Source organism: Triturus cristatus, chromosome 12 (assembly GCF_964204655.1).
Source record: "Triturus cristatus chromosome 12, aTriCri1.1, whole genome shotgun sequence".
Taxonomy (NCBI): Eukaryota; Metazoa; Chordata; class Amphibia; order Caudata; family Salamandridae; genus Triturus; species Triturus cristatus.
Genome location: NC_140595.1, coordinates 614,787,417 through 614,811,679, shown reverse-complemented (window position 1 = coordinate 614,811,679; position 24,263 = coordinate 614,787,417). Strand labels below are relative to the sequence as shown.

At 44.6% G+C, this 24,263-nt stretch overlaps 1 protein-coding gene across 1 annotated transcript in view; it reads right to left on the bottom strand.

The window, feature by feature from the left end:
* LOC146776401 (sulfotransferase 2A1-like) overlaps nucleotides 1–24,263 on the bottom strand; it is a 141,966-nt gene that overhangs the window by 103,829 nt on the left and 13,874 nt on the right. The window contains exon 2 of the mRNA XM_085639273.1: nucleotides 6,731–6,939. Within this exon, the coding sequence (XP_085495399.1) occupies nucleotides 6,731–6,939 (209 nt within the window). The remainder of the gene's footprint in view (nucleotides 1–6,730; nucleotides 6,940–24,263) is intronic.

The window sequence follows — 24,263 nt, the reverse complement described above, 5'->3', positions numbered from 1 at the left end:
ACAGTCGCCTACAAGCCCCCTCCAACGCAGCCTCCCTCAGGAAGATGAAAATGAAGAGAGGACCCCGACCAGCCTCTGTATCCAGTAAGAAAAAATATACGCTAATCCCAGGACCAGCTCCTCGACCATACTCCGTGCGGAGAGAAGGAAGTGCCATGGGCTGGCGCCAGCAGGGGAGACGGAAGCACACAGGCATAGAAACAACGAAAATCAAAAAATGCCTTGGGTCAGAAGCAAACAGGGCTCCAATAACAACACATTGGTTGGGGAACAAAGTGAGGCGAGTGAAGACTGCATTCCTCCAAGTGCAAGCATAAATTCACCAAAAGTTGAGGAGCGCCAGCAGCGAGGCGCGCACCCAAAATGGCGGCCGCTGTGAGGAAACAGGCGCGATGTCGAAATGAAGCGCATCTCACTTGAGAATAGGACAGGAAGATAGCTCACCAAGTCGACAGCATATTCCGACGCCAGAAACAGGCAGCGGACCTCACGGAGAAAGGCAGAAAGGGCATCGGAAGGCCACAAGTAGGTCCCGGGACTGCGGAGCAAACCCCCTAGGTGGCCATCTTGTGCGGCGTCGAGACCCTATTTGTGTTTTTCTAATAGTGATTCCTAATCTGTAGGAATCACTATTAGGAAATCGTAAATTTTGTACATACCATTTAGCATTTCCTAAATAACGATTCCTAAGGAATCGCTATTTAGGGAATGCATAATTAGGATTTCGTACATCTGGCCCTATGTTCCAAAATGATCCTTGCTAAGTACTCAGCACTTCTGATGCCTTGTTGAATGCCTTGTGTGCAGTCGTACATGTAATTCATAAACTGGCGAACTGAATGCAAACTTTTGCGCGTTCAGGATCAATCGACACCAGCTGTCGACTACGTTCCATTGTGATGCCCACTGTTGTCAGGTTCATCCAGTTCTCTCCACCAATATGTCTTGGTGTGGAGGGTGAAAATGATCTAAAAATGTTAAACGTTGTGTTAAATTCCCCCCGCAGGGTGTTAGTTTTGATGATAGCTCCATGAGGAAGGTGGGCTGATCTGAAGTTGGTGCATATATATGTCCCAATGTTATATCTATACCATCTAGACAGACAATGCTAGCGCCTAGCCCTTCCTGATCTAGACAGATGTCATATGGTTTGAATAGAGTGCCATATATAACCTATATCAACACATCATTTCCATAGGACAAGTACATATTATTACATTTTGACATCTCTATCCGTATTAGAGCTTGTGTATTTTGTGATTCGTAAGGTAGGTCTCATGAAGAAACGCAATTTGTGTGTCCTACACTTTACAAAGGAATGCATTTGAAAACGCATAGTGTTATTGCACATTCCCCTTAGTTTCCAGGTTAGTAGTGTGTGTTTATGGATTTGTTTCATGTGAGTGTATATCAGAAGACCTGTTGTTTTTACGTTTTCTCAGGGTTTTTCTCAGCCCCTAGAACCTCTTGAATCCTTCTGTACAACTCCATCTGCTTCCCCATCTCATCAAGGCCCTTGTCCATACTACTCTTGTGGATGCGATTCTGTTATCTAGAACCACAACTCCCATTCCCCAGGGCAGTGGTATTTAAACTCCCCACCCAAAGAACTCAAAAGCTGTAGGATCATCAGACCTGCTATTTTTGGCATTATCAATTACTACTCAGATGCTCTTTTGTTGCAAAAGTGCATTTGTGCTTTAATAATGTCTTGTATTTTTTTTAAAGATTGTATACCTTCACACAGTGTAAGGTTTATGCTGGAGGAGGAGCTGACTGCAACACTACCCAGTGTAAACGTGTAACGCGAATTGGAGATTGACAGTTCTGTGGCACATTGTCAGAGGGATTTCAGACATACATGAGGTACCAAAGCCACTCGGGTATTTGCTCAGGAGCAACAATCATTCATGTGGAAAGGAGAGTGAGTACCTAGCTGTTGTAAAATATACACATTTTCTGTGAAATGTAATTGGTTTGCATTCTTATTGCTAATAAAACTTACAGCACTGGTTCTTAAACTTTTGACTTCTGTGGACCCCCACTTAATCATTACTGGAATCCGGGGATCCCCAATGAATCATTATTGGAATCCAAGAACCCCCATGGAGTCTTTACTGGGAGTCAGGAAGCCCAGCTTAAGCTATTTCGGTGTTTTGAACCTCAAAACAATTCATAAAATCATAGAATCAAGCAAATACACAAATGATGGACTATTTTATGTAATTCACGTACAAATGTAAAAAATTTGCATTTTACATTTTAATGGGAAAGTTATGTTTTTTCTATATTCACCTGAGGACACCTATTATCAATACTTCATTCTGTTTGATGCACAAATCACTCTCAGGACACCAGCTTAACTTTTAGCCTTCAGTTGAAAACTTCTTCACATTTACTTGACGTTTTAAAGTTTCTAAGTTTATATTTTCTTCTCGATTTACATGCACTTGATTTATCTGTTAATTATTATGTCATTTTCTAAGCAGTCACGGACCCTTTGGATGGGTGTCATGGATCCCATGGGTCCCGGCCCACAGCTTAAGAACCACTGTCTTACTCTCACCTCCACACGGTGATGCTGACCGCATGGAGAGAGGCAATGAAAGCCACGGGATGAGCTGTCTGATTTTGGAGACCCTGTTGTGGAAAGGGTCTAGACTCCTGCAAGTGGCTGCACTCTGCGGCTTTGCATGTGGGACATGATAGACATCATGGCACTCGGAGTCGAGCTCACAGACTCTTTCTTAAGTCCTTTCCAGAGCTGCAGGAGGAATACCCATTGCACCGTACCCAGTTATTTTGATATCTCCAGCTCCGACATGCGCTCACCACATACTTGCCATTAAACACCGAAATTCCGGCCTACTCACCCCTGGAGGAGAAACTCTTACTAACTGATTTTAAAACACATAAACTGTCTGCACTTTATCAAACACTGCTATATCAACAACCAGACCCATTATTGAAGGAGGCATGGTTACAGGACCTTGGTCAGCTTCAGGACAAGGATTGGAGGGAGGCGGTGGCCGCCCCAAGACAAGCTTTGGTGGCAGCTCAGTTCTGACTTATCCAACTCAAAATACTGCACCGCCCGCATCTCACAAGGACACTGCTGTTCAGATTGGGGCTGATTGACTCCGCGGTGTTGCCTGTGCTGTGGTGATGCCACTGGAGATTTACTACACACCTTTTGGGGCCGCTCAAGACTTCCACATTTCTGGGCGAGGGTGCTGGGGACACCAGGGATGATGCTGGGTTGGAGGATTCCCAGGGAGCCGAAACTGATCTTGCTGCTTATTGCAGATGATGATGAGGAGGGCAATAGATGTCAGAGAATGCTGCTCTGGCTGGGGCTGCTCATGGCTAAACAAGATGTTGCAAAAGCATGGGACGACGAAGACACCTCAACTTGAGATGGGTGAGCAAAGGGCATGGATTTCTGTATGGACCTGATATATCAGGCTTGGGGGTACCCTTGTAAACACTTTAAGATATGGAAGGGCTGGGTTGACCACCGGAGGATACATGTTGAACCCTGTCAGTCTAGGCCCTGATCCATTGACAATAAGATAAGCTCCTTCAAGGCCATTGTATGTTGAGTTCGCAGGGGGAGGGATGTTTCTTGGCTTTAGGGGCACTGTGTTTGAGTGTGCCACTGCTCATAGTGTTTTCAGTGTCTATGCACAATCCTCAGAGTATACTTGTACTGGGACAGCTAAAATGTGCTTGTTTTATTTTGCATGTTTTGTGCCAGACTTAGATTTTGTTATTGAAGCTGAAACCTCAATAAAATTTTTTTTTTTTTTTTTTTAAAAGAACCACTGTATTACAGGACCACACGAGCACTTTGCGAACAGACTTAGCCTGAAATTACTCCCTCCTATTTCGCAACAGTGAACACGTCATATCTTTATGTCATGGAAGTTTTGGTTACAGGGGGTCGCACAAAGCCTACCTCTCTGTCGTTTTTGTTCACCAAACACAATTTTGAAATGGCTTATGTGATCTGGGACCAGGGTCTCAGATATTGAACGCCTAAAGGTGGTGCGGGACTGGCTGTGGAAGACATTACCTAGTAGAAACAGAAACTTCCAAAATCTGCTTCCAAGAAACTTACTCCCATAATGAATCTGGTGTCAATAATGTATGTCTCTTTCACTGAACTCAACTTAATGGGAACTGGTACACAGCCTGGGAATGCTGTGTGACTCCTGCTCAGTCGTTTGAACCCGAGTATGATAGTCATAAAAGCATCCCTGCTCCCCTTCATCAGAGATGGCTCTAGGGTTCCCCGTTTTCCAACATGCCATAAGGAGCTCTGAAAGCAAGGTGGCACTCTCTGCAGGTTGCAGCAATGACCATCCCTGTACCTGACTGCCTTTAGGAATTATCTGTGTGATTTAAGGGGATGCCCATGTTTCTGACACCCAGGGAAGCCTTGGTTCAACACAGTCTGATGCACCCCATGTAACATTAAAAGCCTTCAATTGCATCAGCCATGCAAATCCTTGCCTTATCAATGACGCGCATGGTGTTTGGATTCTCACGTACATTTCGTATTACAAAGACTGCTGTACCTCGTTATTTGCCTGTTCAGCTCAGGATACAATTTAAATGCCACTGGACTATCTTCAAGAGCAGGCAATGGATCATGCTTATTTGTAAATAAAAATGCTGCCTTATCTACTGACTAAAACATTATCATCTGCTGCCCACGATATTCTGCTCCAGACACCTTTCGAAATGATGTCTTTTGTGGTCAGAGAGCCTGCTGGGGAATAGGAAATGAATGTTGACACATTTATGAGGAACCTTAAGACCTGTGTTTTCAGAGGCTACTTCCTGATGGCGTGGGCCTATTTTGGGCGTGTAAATGTCTTTAACTTTGCCCTTAGCCGTACATGTATAACCACCATTTAGTCTGCATCCCTGCTGGCACACTTTTAGTAGGCAAACATTTCCGGATCAATGTTGCCCCCTGAAATCTGAAGCTTTGACCTGACACATCAGGGCGACTATGAGGTTTGTGTGATATAATATCGCTGCTTCCTTATGTGATTATTACTAATGATCAGTCATAATAACTCCCTCTGTAAACTGAATTCACATTATCAAAAGTAATATTGCACTGTCCAACATAATGTATTTCTTCTGCCATTGCACAGTAAGTGTGATTGTTTTTAATCACATATTCTTTTGAAAATTACAGGACCCGCATTGGTACAGATCCTCTATTTTAGCTTTAATCCCTATTTTCTACAAAACCTTCCAAGGGGAAATATTTTAAAGCACGTTTAGATACATTTAGCAGCTCCATTCCACTTGCGAACCACTGTCATGATTAAGTATTAGTTCTTATACATATCTTAATCGATGAAAAGCGCTGCCATCCATCAACTATTCTTCATATACAGTGTGCACAAAAAACAATAAGGAAGTCAAAGACACATTGTGTGTTTGGAGGAATAGTGATAAAGCAAGACTGGTTGGGTAAGGAAAACAGACCTTTAAAAATGAATCCAGTACTGAAATGTACTGTGTTGTATGCATTACAAATGCCTTGCTAAACTACATTTCTTAGTCATTCTCCCAATTTAAAGTGTGTCACCGTGCTCCTGCCACCCAACCAATGGCTGCCATAAAGATTCGTACAATTTGGCCACGTGCGGTGGGAGTCCTTGCTGTATGGGAACAATGGACAAATGGAAACATTTCTAAATTAGCTTGTTCAAATATGCTTCAAATATTTTTTATTAACAGCATCACACATCCTGTCACTGGTCTTGATTGCCGATGTATGATTTGGTGCCCACGTGACCTAGATGTTGGTACCCCACTAATGGCTGCAGCTGTTGTCACTCATTGTCTTATTGATCACTGATGAACGAAAGATGACCAAATATTCGAATTCATTTTCTAATTGCTCTGTGCAGAGCACAGAGATGAGATCTCCCCTAATACAGGCTACTTCTGTTTGGTGCCCATTAGACATCAGAAGGCAGATTGTTGATTGTGTGTGGTCTTGGGACGGGCATGCTAGCTCACCTTCTGTGATCTCACATGGGAAATGGGTTTCTGAGAAGGGCTGGTAATTGCTCAAATCCATAGGCACTGAAGTCACTTTCTTCAGGACTAGAATTATCTCTGCATATTTAGAACTTGTCTCTTGTACATTGCCCGTGTTCACCACTCCATTTTTCCCTACAAGGTTTGTGTTATATAACAAATACATACATGCAAAGATATATGGCACTTGTATAGCTTCAGCAATGTAACCTAGATAGGGCTGGTGTTTGCACAACAGTTGCAGATACGGTCTGTGGGAAATGATCATTGATTTTTCATAACTAATCTTAAAATTCTCAGCTGTGAAAATTCTAGGGTGTCACGGAAGCAGACACACACGCTCAGAGTATGAGTGGAACCTGAGTGGCCATACATTCCAAGAAGGCTGAATTCTATGTGATGTGTGAACTGAATTCCACCTTTAAAAAAATATTTATAGGAATGGTACTTCCTTTTGAAAGTAATCTGGGTCAATGAGGCATTCCTAGAGGTCTTACTGTTCTATGACAAGTAACCTCATACTCTTCTCTTGTCTGAGGTCCATAAAGGAGTGTGCTCAGTAGATGTGGGTGGGATATCACTCATACCTATCAAGGCCAGCAAAGATATTACATAATTGACACGCTAGAAATTCAACCTTCAAGGTTAACGCTGCCCCCACCTTTGTCTTTGACCGCTTCAGCGCAGGCCCCAAGATCTCGTACTGGAGGTGACTCGTGATGAAACGGGGACCTCCACCATACGTCAGCACGTCTTGGAAGTAAGTGTGTTCCAGCCAGGGAGCCCGCACCCAGTTTGGGATGGTCTGGGCCAAATCTGCATCTCCCTTACTGTATATGAGTGTTAGGACTTCCTGCATCCATGTTGTGCCTATGTGACAAGGAAGCAGTTGTAATGAGTTTATATAACACAATAAGCAAATGAACACAGAGACTTTATCGATTCATGAAAAAACTGCAACTTAGCATTTTCTATTATAAGGCTGGGGAATTGCCACTGTGTAGAAGCTATAAAATATTGCATATTAAAAGACTGGCTGCTTTACAGCAGTTTGGTACTGCTACGTTGCACTTATTGGGACGAGCGGTAAATACATACAAGGTTTTATAGTGATACAGTGGGGTAATGTATAATGTGCCCATACCTACAAAGTGTGTTAAAGACTGTGACTGCTTAGCACAGCATTGGTGTACTGATCTCTGACATTTAGAGAGAAAAATTGAAATACAGGTAAACATTTTCAAATTAAGATTGTCACGATTTCTCATATTAAAAAACCTAAGAAGTTTAAAAAGTGTATATATTCTGCACTGTTAAGATACATTGGCCAAATAAATTCTATGCCAAAACTAAAGTTAAAGGGAAGTTAAGGTTAATGGAGTTTTGATAACTTCTACAGTGCAAAACCTAAAAAGTTATTACATTCATCTAAAGAACCATCTTTTCACCCACCACGGTTGTACCAACGTAACCTTAACTCCCATGCCATCCATAAACTCTTACCAATGTCAAAACATTTGTATATATAAACTACAACATTATGTAATTCTCCATATCATGAATTACATCTTTAATTATGATTCGTGGATGGAATCAAAAATTCTAACATCGCACTACAATAACAAAAGTGCTATCATGCTCTAGCACAGAAGAAGTATGTTATGATGTACTATAAGACCTCATGACGGTCCTCAATGGAAGATGCTTTTATACAAAAAAACAAGAAATGCCTACAAAACCAAACAGTTGTTCAATCAACATTTCTGTTAAGTCTCACTTCTGCTACTTTGCCACACAGTCACAAAATGTTTTGCACAGTTATCAACATACTCACTCATCTGACATTGACTTCTCATTTTCACCTTCACATGTGATGGCGGGTGTGGGAGTTAAGGATAAGAGGGAGTGCAGCAGTAGCAGTAGTGAGGGATATGGCCAGGGGCGTAGGAGACACTAAAATTCTGGGGGGGACAGGGACAACCTTGTGGACTTTCCAGTGGCCCTACACAAATCGCCTGTTGTGTGAGACCGTAAACCTGGTAAACAAATACAATTGCAAAGTTTGTAGTGAAATGTGGAGAAAATCAGGCATGTAGTCACAGTTTGCAAGTATGTTTTATTGTTATTTACATTCATAGTAATTAGACCAAATCTGAAAAAGATGCACATGAATCTTGCTTCTTCATGTACCAAGCAAACAAAGGTCGCAGACTTCGGTTGGGGGCGTGGTGTTTGCAACTGCATTATGGTTTTCAGGCAACAATAAAAATGTCAAGATAACTCCAGTGGTTAATGTTCTTCATTAGGAAAGATCGGAGGTTTGTGTAGTGGAAGTTTTGACTCATAGTAAGGTAGCCACAGTGGGTTAAAATGCCTGCTGCAAAGAACGAGCACCATGCAGGTCACAAAGTACATATAATGTAAATAGGTCAGTGGGTTACTGCTTTTGTCTGAGAGATTCTTTTGTTACTTGCAGTTTATAAGTTAAAATCCTAACACAGAACAATGTCATCTGGTACTTTTACTAGGCTTCATTAGTGAAGTAAGGAGGCACAGGGAAAGTGCCCTATGCAGTTCGTGATTCCTAATCTCAAGCCCCAGCTCCCACCTGAGCCAACTGTGATCTGCAACTGCTGTGATTAACCCCACAGTCGGCTACAATAATAGTTCAGTTCATGAGGCCTCGACATTCAAAACACAAGAAACAGGAAGCAGTGGTCGAAGTGGGGGGAAAAAAAGTAGGAAAACTGTGGTCGTAGAATCAGAGGGCGAGAATAACCTGAGATTTGGGTCTGTGGGCGCAGTCAGAGGTGTGGCCAGAAAGAGCAAAACTTTCCTATTTTTGGTATTTGTTTGCCACTTCACTGACCAGTTACAGCGTATTACGTTATTTAATTCAACCAATACACATGTTTATTTAAGGTTTAATATGAGTTATTGACATTAAAATGCATTAACAAAGTGGGATATGCTTCAGATCACAGAATATGACAAATAAGCTTAAAAGTGGAATCACAAGCCATCTGTCTCCGAGCTATGCAGTTTCTGTCATCTGCACTTCTCCCTTTTTCCACAAGAGCAGCTCAAACCTAAATGGCAAAATATCCTAGTTTATAAATGTTTTCCACTTAATTATGGCTGTATTATATTTGCCGCAAAATACATCATCTGCTGCATAATATAATGATTTCAACAAAATAATTGTTTGTAGCTCAAACGGATCAAAAATTACAAAAAAATTGTGACTTATGTTGCTGCGAAGTGGAGGGCCCTTTGCAAAGGTTGACTGGTCACCTTTGTCACTACTGCATTTGTATATTACACAGGTACTATTGAGGCAAAATCTTTGCAGAGGCTGTTAGTATATATAAGAATGTCAAAATAATAAGGTATCATAAAATGTACTGCATTACGCTGCAGTCTGTTTTTTTGCTGCATATTTTAGTCAACACTGTGACTTATTTTTGTCCTCTATTGCTGCATAATTCCAATGGCCCCAGGGCAGACAGCAGATGTTTAAAGTGCTTATGCATGAAGCAGAGAAACCGTGAAGTTTGCAAACTTAGTTTGGTGTGTGTGTAAATCCTGGATTGCCGATCCCCAGTGAATTACTACTGCTGAAAAAGGCAAATGGCCCTCCATCCATATAGGGGTCGAAACGCCGTAGACGAAAATAAAGCGAACCACTCCCACCATACAATTTTCTGGAGGGACGACTTTAAAACTTTATTGGAAACCGTTTTATGTATTTGTCACAAATTTTGATAGGTTCCATGTCACTGGGGACACAATGCACCATTCAATTGAATAACTGTTTTTACTATGATTATATAAACTATTGTTACCTTCACCGTATATTGAGTTGTCATCGGTTCTTTTCCTTCTGACGTCACTTTAACCCTGTAATTCATAGCGATTGCACATAATAATATCATATTCTTTGATACACTCATGGTTGCCATAGGAACCATTGTTTCTGCATATAACACTTATTCCCTGGTTCCGTTGTGAGTAGGGTTCCCTTGTAACCTTTTTTAAAAATAAAATACCAGCATTTGTAAAGTGCACAGCTACCTCCGGAAAGGTGTCCCGGCGCTGGGGGCCGTCGGTAAGATTAAGCGAGCTATTGCCCAGAGTCACAAGGTGCTGGGCTAACCTGCTGCTGGCACCAGGGATCGAACCGTGAGCCACATGTTCCGGAGTCAGCTGCCCTGGCCGCTGCACCACACCTCTTCCCTTCTGGATCTGAGAACTGCTGTAGGCTTTCCCACCTTTACCTCTCCTGCCCAAAGTTCTAAAGAAGATCAGGAACGACCGAGCCTAAGTCATCCTAGTGCCTCTGGATTTGGCCCGGAGAGTGTAGTATCTAGAACATCTGCCCTTGAGCATGTCTGCACATTCGGCTATAAATTTGGGAGGTTCTCTTGTTGCAGCAGCAGAGTGTTGCACCCAGGCCAGCACACCTTACACCTGCATGCTTGGAGACTGAGCAACAGCAGTTAACTGCCTTCGATCTACCTCCCTGGGTGGCGAACATAAATTTAGCAGCAAGGCATCCATTCACCAAAACCATCTATGGTAGACTCTATATGATGTTTGTTGTTTAGTGTCCTTCTCCGAATGTCCATCCCTTAAAAGCCCAGTTGTCTGATGTTTTACTTTTTTCCCCTATCCTTAACCCAGCAAGGCTTTTCTGTGGCTACTGTTAAGGGTTCCTTGTCAGCCTTATCAGTTTTGTTTTTTTTACGATTTACTGATCAGCCATCCGTGTTTAGTTCACCTATTGTGGTGCATTTTCTAAAAGGCTGACTCGCATGTTTCTACCAATACGTTTTGTCATTTCTTAGTGGGACCTGAACTTTGTACTTACATTCTCAGCTGCCCTCTAAGGTTATTAACCCTGAAGACAGTGTTCCTCATAGTCAGCTCATTGCATGAATAAATTACAAGCATTTTCTCTCCAGCAACCATATACCACCTTTTTTTCGGGACAAACTAGTACGAGGACAAGGGCACCATTTCTTCCAGGAGTTGTGGCACCTTTCCATATCGAGCAGTTGGATTCTGATGGCATTTCTTGCCCCACCTTCCCCATCCAAGGATGAAGGGAGTTTCCATAGTTTAGACCCAAAGAGAGCCCTGAGCCTTTATATCAATTGCATCAAGGACCATTGGGTGGACGAACAGGTCTTTGTGGGGGTCTCCGGGACAAAGAAAGTCAAAGCAGTGCAAAACCTGCCCATTTCTAGATGGATTGTGCTTTGCATCAAAATCTGGTGTGGATTGGCTAAGGAACGGCTTCTGGAAGGCCAACAGGCTCATTCTACCAAGGCTGCTACCACCACACTGGCAAGCGGAATCTCTCTCTTGGACATCTGCCAGACTTTAACATAAATGACAGTTCGCATGTTCACAAGGCACTTCTGTCTGTATTGCCAGGTCCGGCGGGAGAGATATTTTTCCCATTCGGTCCTGCAGGACTTTTTTCATCTGAGCCATTCCACAGACCCACCACTTCAGTAGGCACTGCTTTGGTATCTATTCACAAGGTTAGGAATCTGAGGTTAGATGTAGTCATCAGAATAACAAGCTACTTATCTTTGGTAACGCCCATTTCTAGTGGATACTTTATCAAACTGTAGATTCCTCACCCATGCTCGTACTTCCCTATTTTGCAGACTGAGCACTTTTCAACATCAAAATAGGTCTCAATTTTAGAGATCTGCACACTGTAAAATCTGATTCATGAAAGGCTGCACATCTGACTGTATAGACAGATATCAGAAAGAAGCTGATGTAGATGAGTAGGGGTGGCAGTTATATGTGGCCCCAATGTCACTTCAGGGTAGGACAAACCAAATGTGGCGTTGCACGACGCCATCTACCAGCGCACATGCGAATTGCTGAGAAGAACACTCCGGATCCAGTCTGGCACCTGGGAGTATTGACAAGGTGAGGAACCTGCGGTTAGAAGTATTCATCAGACAGAGTGTGATTGAAAGTAACTAACTTGTTCTGTTTTTCTTAATAATGGAAAAACATTAAGGTTATGGTTGAATGCAGGTTCTTCACTGTACATGCCCAAAGGCTGTGCTCAGCAGTGGCAGAGCTAATAGGGGGGCCATGGCTGTCCTCCCCAGCCTAGTTTATTCTAGATGCACTCCTGGTGTAGGGGTTGGTTATCTGGTGCTTTGAAATTGCATTTCAAAATATAAATGTATTACAATTCATTTTTTCATGTTTTTCTTGCCAGTGACTTTTATTTTGTAGTGCCATTTCAGGTCAGCATCAAGTGTACTGGGCCCAGATCAATTCAAGATTTCGGTAGACAAGGGGACCACAGTCCATTAGAAATGTGCAACAGGGGCAGAGATACTAGGTACGTATGCAGAATCCAACTTGTTTTTGATATATCAAATAGTGAGCTGGTACAATTTACTTGCTATACATCTAATCTTTCCACACTTTCCTTCATACTAGTTCCATCTTCAGAAGGGGATCGGAGCAACCCTGCACAACATAATTTCCCTTTTTGTCAAATGCATATAGCCAAGGTGTAGTGGTGACCCAGTTTCACTCCGGTTACATTTACAATATGAGACATATAGCTATATCTGTTCCAAAGTCCAAAAGCATATATACAATAAATGAGTGGACTTGGAAGTGTTGTCTGGACTAAGAAGAACCAAAGTGTGAGAAGCTGGCCTGGTATATGATGTCCACTAATGTAAGTGGGCACCCTGCACCAGTCCAGACAACCCGTATGGTGATTTAAGAGTTCTTAGACAACCTTAAAAATCCCTCTAAGTGTTAGCTGTGGAGAGCAGCCTTCAGGCTTAGTCCAGAAGGAATGTAAAGCAACTTGTTTTACCAGAATGCAATCTAATAGCGTAGATTAAGTGAACAAGAACCACACATGGTATTTATAAAAATATGTATTTGTAATACTCTCTACCGTGTTTAGATATCTACTACCCAGAGATAACCACAAAGCACACAAGACTTCGCAAAGAAATACAGTAAATAGCACAGAATACACAGTGGAGTGTGTGTGAGGTGGGTACAAGACCGCGTGCTCCGTACAACTCAACATGTAAGTTGAGGTTAGATTTTTAAAGATGAAGAAACCCAGTGGAAGACAGAAGGTTGGAGAGCCACCCCACCAGTGGATACCCTAGTATCCATGTTACCTACACCAGGGAAGCCGGGTGCATATGTGGAAGTGGTGCCGGAAACCGCCATCAAACACAATGGAGGACTTCAGGAAAGTGCTGCTGCTGAAGAAGGAGAAATTGTATGGTGGAATCTGAAGTGGGATTCTAGTTGGGAGGTACCCGCAAGCAGAGGGGACACAGTCTATGTCACTCAGGAGTGACCAGGAGATCTGAAAGACGAATGCCCACCAATGTCGAGTGTTGCAGGAGAGTTGACAAAGACCTTGGTTCTGCAGCTGTGAGGACCAGGCAACACTGAGGAGGACTAGGATCCATACACGAGTTGTCCCACGTTCTATGTCGAATGCTGAGGAGTCAGTGTCTGGAGGGAGCACCAACAACCCTTGGCAAACGCAACCCACACAGAAGTCAAAGAAGGTGCAATGTCGGGACCAGCAAGGTCCAGGGGACTCACCACAAGCAGGGGAGTCAGGGCAGGCCCCAAGCAGTAATAAGAGCCCAAAAGAAACAAGGGTGACCCTCAAATGGACCCACAGGCTGGAGACGCTGGAGTCAAGAGAGGACCTCAAGCAGCTCACCAAAGGATGCAGGCCACAATGCAAAACGATGCGGTGTAGCCAGAGATTCTGATCACTGGAGATGCTCGAGGTTGGGGCTACTTGGAGCCCGAAGATCTTCTTGGAAGGAAACCAACAAGCCTTTGCAACTGCAAGTTGACGCGGTGCACAGGGGTTCGGTTATTGCAGCCCCCACAAGGGATACTGGCCTCAAACTTGGTGAGAAGGCAGGCCAGGCCTTGAGATCTGTGGAGAATCACCACCTGTGTTACAGAACCTTTTGGAGTCTGGAGGAGCTCAGGATCAGCAGTCCGGTCAACTTAGTTATGGTGGCTGCGAATGTAGGCAAGTATCTCCTTCTTTTCATGGGAGATTCCTTCAGGTGTCTTTGATGCCCACAGGCCTGGGAGGTTCCTGTATGGTGCACAGGCACAGACGATACAGCAGACTGGAAGGGAGACGAAGTCGAGCCCAAACGAAGTCCAGCAAAATCCAGAGTGCCCAGACGGTAGAAAAAGAAGTGTTGTCTGATCTGAATCTGGTCCCACAACGAATCTAGGGACCCACTCACAGGTAAGCCCTTAAGTACCCTTAAGAAAAGGTTGGGACGATTCAGGGGACCCTCCCAGGGGAGGGTCTCGACAGGGAGGAGGTTACTCCCATGTCCTATGTCCAGTTTTGCACCAGAGCAGGAACCAACGGCTCCTAGAGATGGTTTGAACTGGACTATACGTGGGGATACCAAATGTGCCCCTCATACAGACTGAGTGGTGCTGGCAAGTGCACCAACCCAGCCCCAATTCACTAAATCGAGTCTGGGGGGGTGGTCACACCACCTTGTGAAAGGATGCCTATTGTTCTGCCTTATCCTGCTTGAGCTTGGCTCCGCAGCAGGAGGGCAGAATCGTGTCTCTGGTCGGCAGCAACAATTTTGTGCTGTCTGGTTCTAGAAGGCTGTTACCGGGAACACTAAGACACTAACAGAGGGCTCTTCCAGTGCTTGGAATCATACCTCCCACACCGTTTATGGTGTGGGGGTATGATTCCAACATGTTTGATAGCAAACATGATAGGATTCGTTGCAGCCGATTTAGAGATGATCATCGGGTAATTACGTGGTGCCCCTCTATATAGTATATGGCTGCTTCACTTAAACCCCAGGAAAATGGACTCCAGAGCCTGTAAGGGTGTCCTGCTCATGCAGGGGCACCCTCATCCTTAGAACCAAGCACCCTGCGTTCAGGATTGTTAAGGCCTGGTATAGGGTGACTGATAGGTTTTAAGTGCAGTGACCCTAGATATAGGAAATCTATATCTTTAGTAAGTGCTGTTAGTACCAGCTTACACAGGATGCAATGGCAGGCCTGTAGTTCTATTTTGAATGGTCTCCCATGGGTGACATAATGCATGCTTCAGCCCATAGGGGACCTCTGGGGTACCTATGCCCTGGGTACCATAGTACCATATACTACTGACTGATAGGGGTACCCCAGTATCCAATCTGGGATGTACCTAAGTACTGAACATACCAGTATAAGGGAGAAAGCAGATAGACTGGGTTCCTGATCAGCAGATCCCAGTCAAACTAGTCAATACCTTCTTAGCACCAGGTAAAAAGTGGGGGTAACAATAAAAGCAGATCCTACTTTCCTACACTAGAGCGTAATTATGAATTCAGAGTAGAAGACAGAGTCACCCAATCAGCAACTTGGATGAATCATGCTTACGCAAACCCAATGCATTTTGGGAACTTTCCATGCTAGTTGAAAAGGACACCAACATCCTGTTTGTTTACCATGGCGATATAATTTCCCCTGATGAAGGGCTTGCCCGAACTGCATTGGGTTTGCATAAGCATGATTCACTCAAGTTGCTGTTTTTGCAACGTCATTGTAGGATTTGGCCCTTTTTGGCTTAAGTTCCCTAAACTTTTTGATTTCCCCCTAGACCTTTTTTCTGACATGGTGTTACCAACTTAGATGCTTTGGGCCCTTTGCCACTGCTGATCAGTGTCAAAGTGCAAGTGCCTCCCTGTATAAAGTATAATGGTAATTGGTTGTCCATGATTGGTATGTTTGCCTTACAAGTAAAGTCCCCTAGTAAAGTGCACTATGTGTGCCAGGGCTGGTAATGCAATTGCTACTAGTGGATCTGCAGCACTAATTGTGCCACCCACACCAGTAGCCTTAAAGAGGGACCTCAGGCCTGCCATTGCAGTGCCTGCGTGCAGTTTGTTAAACTGCCATGTTGTTCTGACAAGTGCACCTACTTGCCAGACCTTACCCTTCCCTTTCTATGCACATCAAACACCCCTATGGTAGGCCCAAGGTACCCCCTGGGAAGGGTGCAGTGCATGTGAAAGGTAGGACATGTACTAAGGTGTATCCCATGTCCTGACAGTGAAATAATCTCCATTTCGTTTTTCACTGTTGAAAGGCCATCTTGCCCATAGGACAGAATGGGGAGGCTGTGTAATATGTTTTCCAGCCTATCTTCCCAAAGGCGTAAGATGGAGAGGTGAAGTTTAGTATGCCTGAACTCACAATGTAATAACACATCTTTTTATGAAGGTGATATTTGCATTGTGTGTCTAGAAGCCACTCTTTAGAAGTGACTGGGTTTTTGTGCTCTAACATTTCTGTGTGTCTCTGCCTGGTTGTGGGTGGATTGACTGTCTGGATTTGAAAGTGATAGGATCTGGAGAATGTCTTGACCCAGGGGAGGAGGTGACACAGCAACAGGCTGACCTACATCTGGAGTGTAGGGGAGGAGTAGCCCTTAGAGGTGAAGAGGCCTGGGTTGCTGCCATAAAACAATGGTCCCATCTCCTGCTGAGTGATTGAGAGTCCAGACCCCCACTAATCAAAGGAAAAAGGTGTCACTGGCAGGGAGGCACCCAGAACTGGTTTGAACAGGGGTCAGTGTCCCCCTGAACACAAAGACTTCAAAGCCATTTAGGGGTATAACTATGAGAGCTAAAGCTCCTAAAATTTGGAGAATGGCTTGATCAAGATTGAACAAGACTGGAGCTACTTAGTGGTCAAGAGGAACCTTTGCCAGGGAAGAAACGACTGAAGAGACTGAAGGAAAGGACTGACCCTTGCTGTGGGTTCTGGGGCTGGCCTGTAGTTTGCTGTTTTAACCAAGGAAAGGCTATAGGGACTGTGCTGTGTCCTCCTGCTTGAAAGAACTTTGCTGTGCTGTGTCCTGAAGTAACTTATTCCCAAGGGCCCGAGGTGAGCTGGCTCCTTGTTCCGGAAACTCGGGAACACAAAGGTTTCCAGGAGAGTCTCAGCGCCACTGTTTGCGTGTGCTTTTTGCAGCCTGAGACCCTTGTAAGGAGTGCCCTGTGATCGTGGGCATCTGGAGTCCAAGCGAGTCTCAGTGACGCTGTGTGCATGTGCTTTGTGCAGCCTGAGACCTTTGTGAGGATTGTCTTGTTATCGTGCACCAGGAGTCCAAGTGAGTCTCAGCTACGCTGTGTGCGTGTGCTTTGTGCACTCTGAGACCTTTGTGAGGATTGCCTTGTTAACGTGCACACCCGGAGTCCAAGTGAGAATCAGCGACGCTGTGTGCGTGTGCTTTGTGCGGCCTGAGACCTTCGTGAGGGGTGCTCTGTGATCATGCACCCGAAGCTCAAATGAGTCTCAGCGGCGCTGTGTGCCTGTGCCCTGTTGCAGCCTGTGATCTTCGTAGCAGTAGCGGCCCGGACCGGCAGCCCCTGAGGAGCTGAGCCGCCAGCCTGAGCCCCCCGTAGCCAGTGCGGGACCTTGAGCCAACCTCGTCGAGGGAGGGCCCGAGTGCCACTGCCCGGATTTCACAAAAATTGCATCAGGGGCCCAAGTCGCTGGAAGAGGAGAGGGGAGTGAGGTTGCATCCCCCAGGTAACGTGTGTCAACGCCTGGGGCGGGGTGCAGGCTCGGAGGGAGACGCTCTCGGCCTCTCTCATTCCGGCAGTGCCAGCCTCTGCTTCGGCTCGTATCGCGGCCTGTACTGGCCAAGGGAGTGGCAGTACCACGGCCGGAGTGCGGAGCTGCACTTTTTGTTACACCATACCAGTGTTGGGGGCAACTGTTGACAGAGGCTGACTGCGAGTTAGCACGAGTGGCAGAGAGACCACCTGAGGCACCGTGATCGGTGCTGGGGTGTATTACGCATTACCTTATTTCTGCATAACAGAGTACCTAATTGTCGTATTACACATTGCATTATTTCTGCATAAGGAACTACCTTATTAGTGTGTTACGCATTGCATTATTCCTGCATAACGAACAACCTGATTAGTGTATTACGCATTGCATTATTTCTGCATAACAAAGTACTTGGTTGTTGTATTATGCATTTCATTATTCTTACATTGCCAAGTGCCTGATTGTTGCGTTACGCCTTGCATTATTTTTACATTGCACAGTGCCTGATTCTAGCATGACGAACTGCATAACATTGTGTTTGGACTACAGTGGAATGTTTAGAAGTGATCATTAATATCGTCAGAACTTGCAAGGGCTGGCTGGCATAACAACCGGCCAGGAGGAATATTACAAATACTCATATGTTGGATTTATTTCGTGTGGTCTTATCATATATCTTTTTATATAAAATGTATACTCGTTTTATGAAACTCGTGTGGAGTCCATTTGTGGTGTCATCATTGGGTTGCTGTGAGCGTGGTTGCAAATACTTTACACATTTGCCTTGAAGATAAGCCTGGCTGCTCGTGCCAAACTACCAAGGGGGTGAGCGGGGGCTATCTCAGAAGGTGTCCGTCCCTTCCTTGACGTGGAACTGAGGGTCTCTATTTTACCTAAGGTACCTACCTCAGCCAACCAGGGATCCCGGGTCTAACAGTCATAAAATTTTAACATTCACAGTGATGAATAATATCACCATGTGACTTGAGTTTTGCTTTTGCTTCTACTCTTGAATTAACATTGGATTGCTTCTCCCTTTGGAATCTCGGCTATGCAATCAGGGGATGTTACCCCTGGGGTGAAGCTCTCTTCTTCTTCCTAATTCGCTGTTGGATCAGCAAGTGATATCCTGATCCCACGCTCAAAGTTAATTTACCTTCTTGAATATATTCTTCTGTACTTTCTAAGGAGTGCATGTACCACCATTTTTCATTTATTATGTGCTGATATGGAATACCCATTAAATAATGATACTGCGGGTGCGTTATTTTGCAGAAGTGCGATTTGCATATTGTTTCTGAGATAGTGAGGTCAGATTGAGGCATAATATGCACACTAGAGAAACGCATATCTTATCGTACTGTGACCATTTTTAGGATTCACCTGTACAGCGCTTGCGCTGTGCTTGCAAAATCTCTTCTAAATGAAACAAAGGTTAAAACGGGCTTAGAGCCAACCTATTACTTACCACTGGTTCGGTTCAACATCATTCTTCTTTCCTTGCTACCGAATTGGTCAGCACCACTCCTCTCATGCTTCCTCCTTGGGCTACGCCTTGTGTTCTTCTCCAACAGTACTGCTTCCTGTGGCCAGTGTCCTTCCACTGGCTCCTCCAGGTACTCTTTTGTTTCTCCTACTTTTCGACATGCACACCTAGAGTGCATCTCTATGCAGTTCCTCTCCTTCACCCACACCCTCCTCCCGCTCTGGGTTGTGTTGTCATTCCTGACCATTTCTGTCCATTTAGCAAATACTTACTTGTGGTCTCCAATGTTTTTCAGACTCCATAAATGTCTTCCAAAAATCACGTCCAGCAGCGTCTTTGTGTTTCTTTTAGAAAATTATAATTTTTTAATCACTCCAGAGTGCCAGAGAACTTTAAAGACCACTCTGCTGTGCCTGGAAGCCACAACACCATGACAAGATGTTGTCAGAAGACACACCCTGCTACACTGTATGTCTATTTCCATGCTTGAAGCGGCAAGTGAGCGCGTCTTTCAGTGGAGGATGGAAAGTCCATTATCTCAAGCGAAGCAAGAGACAACAAAACCCTCCCCTTCAGGCTTCTCTTCACCTTCTCCAGATCTAGACACCCAATTCGGCTGGTGCCATTTTGCTAAAACTGGCAAATTAACATTTTACAAAGTATTTTTTTATTTTTGCGCGGTCCATTATGTTTTGTACTGTGTGAAATCACTGTATCTGCAAATGCTCCATAAGTTGTTCCTGAATGGACAATAGCGCAAAGAGCAAGAGGAGAGAATGTAGCATAACAGCTAGAACTACTGACTTTGGAGTTGGGGAACCAGGTTCGAGTCTCGGCTTCTGCTCCACATCCTTTGATTCTGGGCAAATCACTTAATCTCCCTATGCCAATCAAAAGAAAATCAATGTGTTATTTTGTAATGTAACTGGTGCTCATGTAAAGCACTCCAATACCTTTGAAATGAGTTTGCGCTATATAGAACTGCAAAAATGAAATGCATTATGAGAAAGTACTGCAATTACATCATTGTGCAGCGCTCCCTTGTTTCACACAAACCCTCTTCTGGTCTCCGCTGTTTCCCACCCTTCTCCCTTGTGTTGTTCAACCCACCTGCACTGTTTTTAGACATATTGAAAAGCAACTCCGGCTGCTTTGAAACAGGTCTTAAAGCATTTTTACTCACAAACATTCTGTCGGGGGCAAAATTACAGTATGGTTTGTGGCCTAGGGCCGCACCAGTAGGGGTGGGGTCAGTGGGGGGTGGGGTAAGTGGGGGGGGCGGAGCTAGAGTAAAAAAAAAGTAAGCCCGTTTCAAAACATTAGACAACACGACAATGCTGTATTTGAAAATCAGATGTAACTACAAAGAGCACATTTTGATCATACATTTTTATTAGCAGACAATAGCCATCTTAAGGGGCATTGCATAGCTTCATACACACTTTGACACCAATTTCATCACAGTCTCTCTCTCTCTGGGTAAGTCAGTCTCTCTCTCTCTCTCTCTGTCAGTCAGTCTCTCTCTCTCTCTCAGTCAGCCAGACACGCTCTCTCTCTCTCTCTGTAAGTCAGTCTCTCTCAGCCAGTCTCTCTCTCTCTCTGTCAGTCTCTCTCTGTCAGTTTCTCAGTCAGTCTCTCTCTGTCAATCAGTCAGTCTCTCTCTGTCAGTCTCTCTGTTAGCCAGTCAGTCTCTCTCTCTGTCAGTCTCAGTCAGTCTCTCTCCTAGTCAGCCAGTGTCTGTCAGTCTCTCTCTCTGTCAGTTAGTCATTCTCTCTCTCTGTCAGTCAGCCTCTCTCTGTCAGTCAGCCTCTCTCTGTCAGTCAGTCTCTCTCTGTCAGTCAGTCAACCTCTCTCTCTCTGTCAGTCTCTCTCCCTCAGTCAGTCAGTCTCTCTCCCTCAGTCAGTCAGTCTCTCTCTCTCTCTCTAAGTCAGTCAGTCTCTCTCTCTCTCAGTCAGTCTCTCAGTCAGTCTCCCTCTGTTACTCAGTCTCTCTCTCAGTCAGCCTCTCTGTAAGTCTCTGTCAGCCAGTCTCTCTCTTAGTCTCTCTCCCTCTTTCTGTCAGTCAGTCTCTCTCAGTTAGTCAGTCAGTCTCTCTCTCTGTCAGTCAGTCTCTCTCTCTGTCAGTCAGTCTCTCTCACTCAGTCAGTCTCTCTCACTCAGTCAGTCTCTCTCTCTGTCAGTCTCTCTCTCTGTCAGTCTCTCTCACTCTCAGCCAGTCTCTCTCACTCTCAGTCAGTCAGTCTCTGTCTATCTCTGTCAGTCTCTGTCTCTCAGTCAGTCTCTCTCTCCCTCAGTCAGTCAGCCTCTCTCTCTGTCAGTCAGTCAGTCTCTCTCTCTGTCAGTCTCTCTCTCTGTCAGTCTCTCTCTCTCTCAGTCTCTCTCTCTCTCTGTCAGTCTCTCTCTCTCTGTCAGTCTCTCTCTCTTAGTCAGTCTCTCTCTGTCAGTCTCTCTCTCAGTCAGTCAGTATCTCAGTCAGTCAGTCTCTCTCTGCACTCTCTCTCCACTCTCTCTCTCTCTCCACCCTCTCTCTCTCTCCGGGGGCCATTGGTACATTACCTGAAAGGTCCGCAGGCCGCCAAGGAAGGCCTTGCCGGGCCGTACTATGAGTACCACGGTCTAAAAGGGAAGGAAGCACTATGAAACAGCCATTGCTGGTTGCATGATAGTGCTTTTTTTTTTTACTTTAAGCCATGCTGCACAGCAGGTCTAGTTGCTCTGTAACCTGTAAAAAAATTGACAAAGCCAATACACCTTGCATAGGTGAAACCCAGTGGCGTAGCACAGGAGGTTTGGGGGGGCGCTCCACCCCAGGTGGCATGAGTTTTGGGGCTGGCAGCCTCTACCCCCATCTGACCTGCAGCCACACAGGGCAGCAATAGCAGGAATCGATTGCAAGCACCCCCATCCCCCCTGCTCTTGCGGACGCCGCTGGACATCAAAGGCTGGGACCACCACGGGCGGCAAAAGACCGAGCTACGCCACTGGTGAAACCTAAAGGCTTTGCCAATGCTTGTTCTTCAGGCAATTGTGCCAGCTTTTTCTGATGAAATATGTTTCAGAAAAGGGGCAGGTGTTTGCTAATTGATCACTACTCGGAATTCTGAACTGGGCGCAAACACTTATATTGAGGCACTAAGAGTTACTATTGCTCTTAGGGGCGGCTGTGCTTTTCTAATCCATCCAGCTGTCTCCATAGTAACATGAAGATCAAAAACAAACTTTAACCTGTTGGAAAGGACATAGCATGAGCCAATGAACTGGAGAGCACCCAAAAAGACTCATGAGCGAGGCTTGGCCACATTCATTATCCGTGCTAGAAATTCAGTTCAATAGACAATTCTTAGGAAACGTTTTTGAGTAGCCTAGACACAGCTTTATGCAGGGTAATGGGCTGTGGAAAAAAGAGGCATATTCGTTTGGGTGCATGGAGAAGTCACAATATCCTCAGGGAGGGCATCTTCCTGGATTATAGAAGGAAACAGCCCTAATGCAGCTGGAGCTAAAGAGGCATCTGTGTTTTTAAATCATCACGTAGCTCTGGATATCATCCATAAAGCTGTGACTGGGCTACTCAAAACCGTTTCCTAAAATTTCTCTATTGGAATGTGCCTCTTTTTTCTGCAGCCCGTTACCCCGCATGTTGTTACAACGCGGGCGTTACAATGACCGCATTGTAACAACGCATACCATTACCCCGCAAATCTTGACAACGACTTGCGGAGGGGGGCGCTGGATGTTGGAATAGTATAATTTACTTTTCCAACTCCAGTCTGTGCGGAAGAGTAGGGAAGGTATTGGATTTTAAATTCAACACCTTCTCCCCCCTCTGCAAGTCATTGTTACGACTTGCGGGGTTATGGAAAGCGTTGTTACAACGCGGTCGTTGTAACAACCGCATTGTAACAACATGCGGAGTGACGGTTTCGTGGTCAGGGTTGTTTACCCACCCGAATCCACTGAGTTTCCTGCGTATTGAATCAATGACATTTCATGAGTTTCAAAACCATATAATGGTCATTTTCTACATTGAATACAGTTCAAACCCGACCGGAAGCTCAAAACGAGAAGCATCACCAAAGCAGACCAAAACCTACAATTCCTAAAAATGCCCACTCGCCATTATGGTTTATTTGATATGAAAAAAAAAAAGCCTTCTTTGATTATTGTGATCACTGTCATGTGTCAGCAGGATGTAGAGCAAAGTACAGAATGCTGGAAGGTCCCTAAAATGTAACTCTTTAGCACGGCTGCGTCATCATTAAAAAACAACTAGGTTTGCTTTAAAATCTATAAATTAATTTTGCAGCAGGAAAGGGGGACCTTGAAAATGCATGAGGCCTGGAGTATAATGTCCCTTCTGCTTTTCATTGATCAGTTTTAATGGTAAATTTTGGCAAAGATGCTGACCAACAGGCTGCTGCCACTTACACCACAGTTGGTTCTTGCAGACAACTCTGGATGTATCCTTGGATGCTCAATCTCGTTTTAACCTAAGGACAACCTTTGTGATGACCTTTGTTTACTGGCTGCCTCATTGCATCCGATAGCCCTTTAGAGTGAGGGCTCCAGCCTCAGTGGAAATTGTAAAGTTCCACTGTGACGCGAAGAAGCACTTGGAGAGAGTCGTATGGATCTTCTATGGCCTAGGCTCGACCTAAAAAGGCTTGTGCTTGAAAGTAAATACTTTATCAACATTTTGCACCAGTTTATATCACATGCGTGACCTTGCACTGGTGCAAAGTGTTGATAAATCTACCCCTTGGTATTAACATCGGGCACAAATTCACATCCCACAAGTCTTTGTCTGATTTTTGCCAGATCTAGGTTAGCACAAATAGGGCCAGAAAAAGGGTGCAAATACAGTTTGCGTTTTTCAGTATTGAGAACAATGTTATTTTTTAAGGTAGTTAGTGTTCATGAGAGCTGTGCAACATCTAGTGAGGAGGGAGTTTGGTGTAATAATCATCTCGAGGGACAGAGGAATTACGTTTTCTAAAGTTGTGTGCGGTTTCTGTTTGGTCTGTAAATGGTTGCCCACGTTGCATCGGTTAGTAAGTTGCTAGCT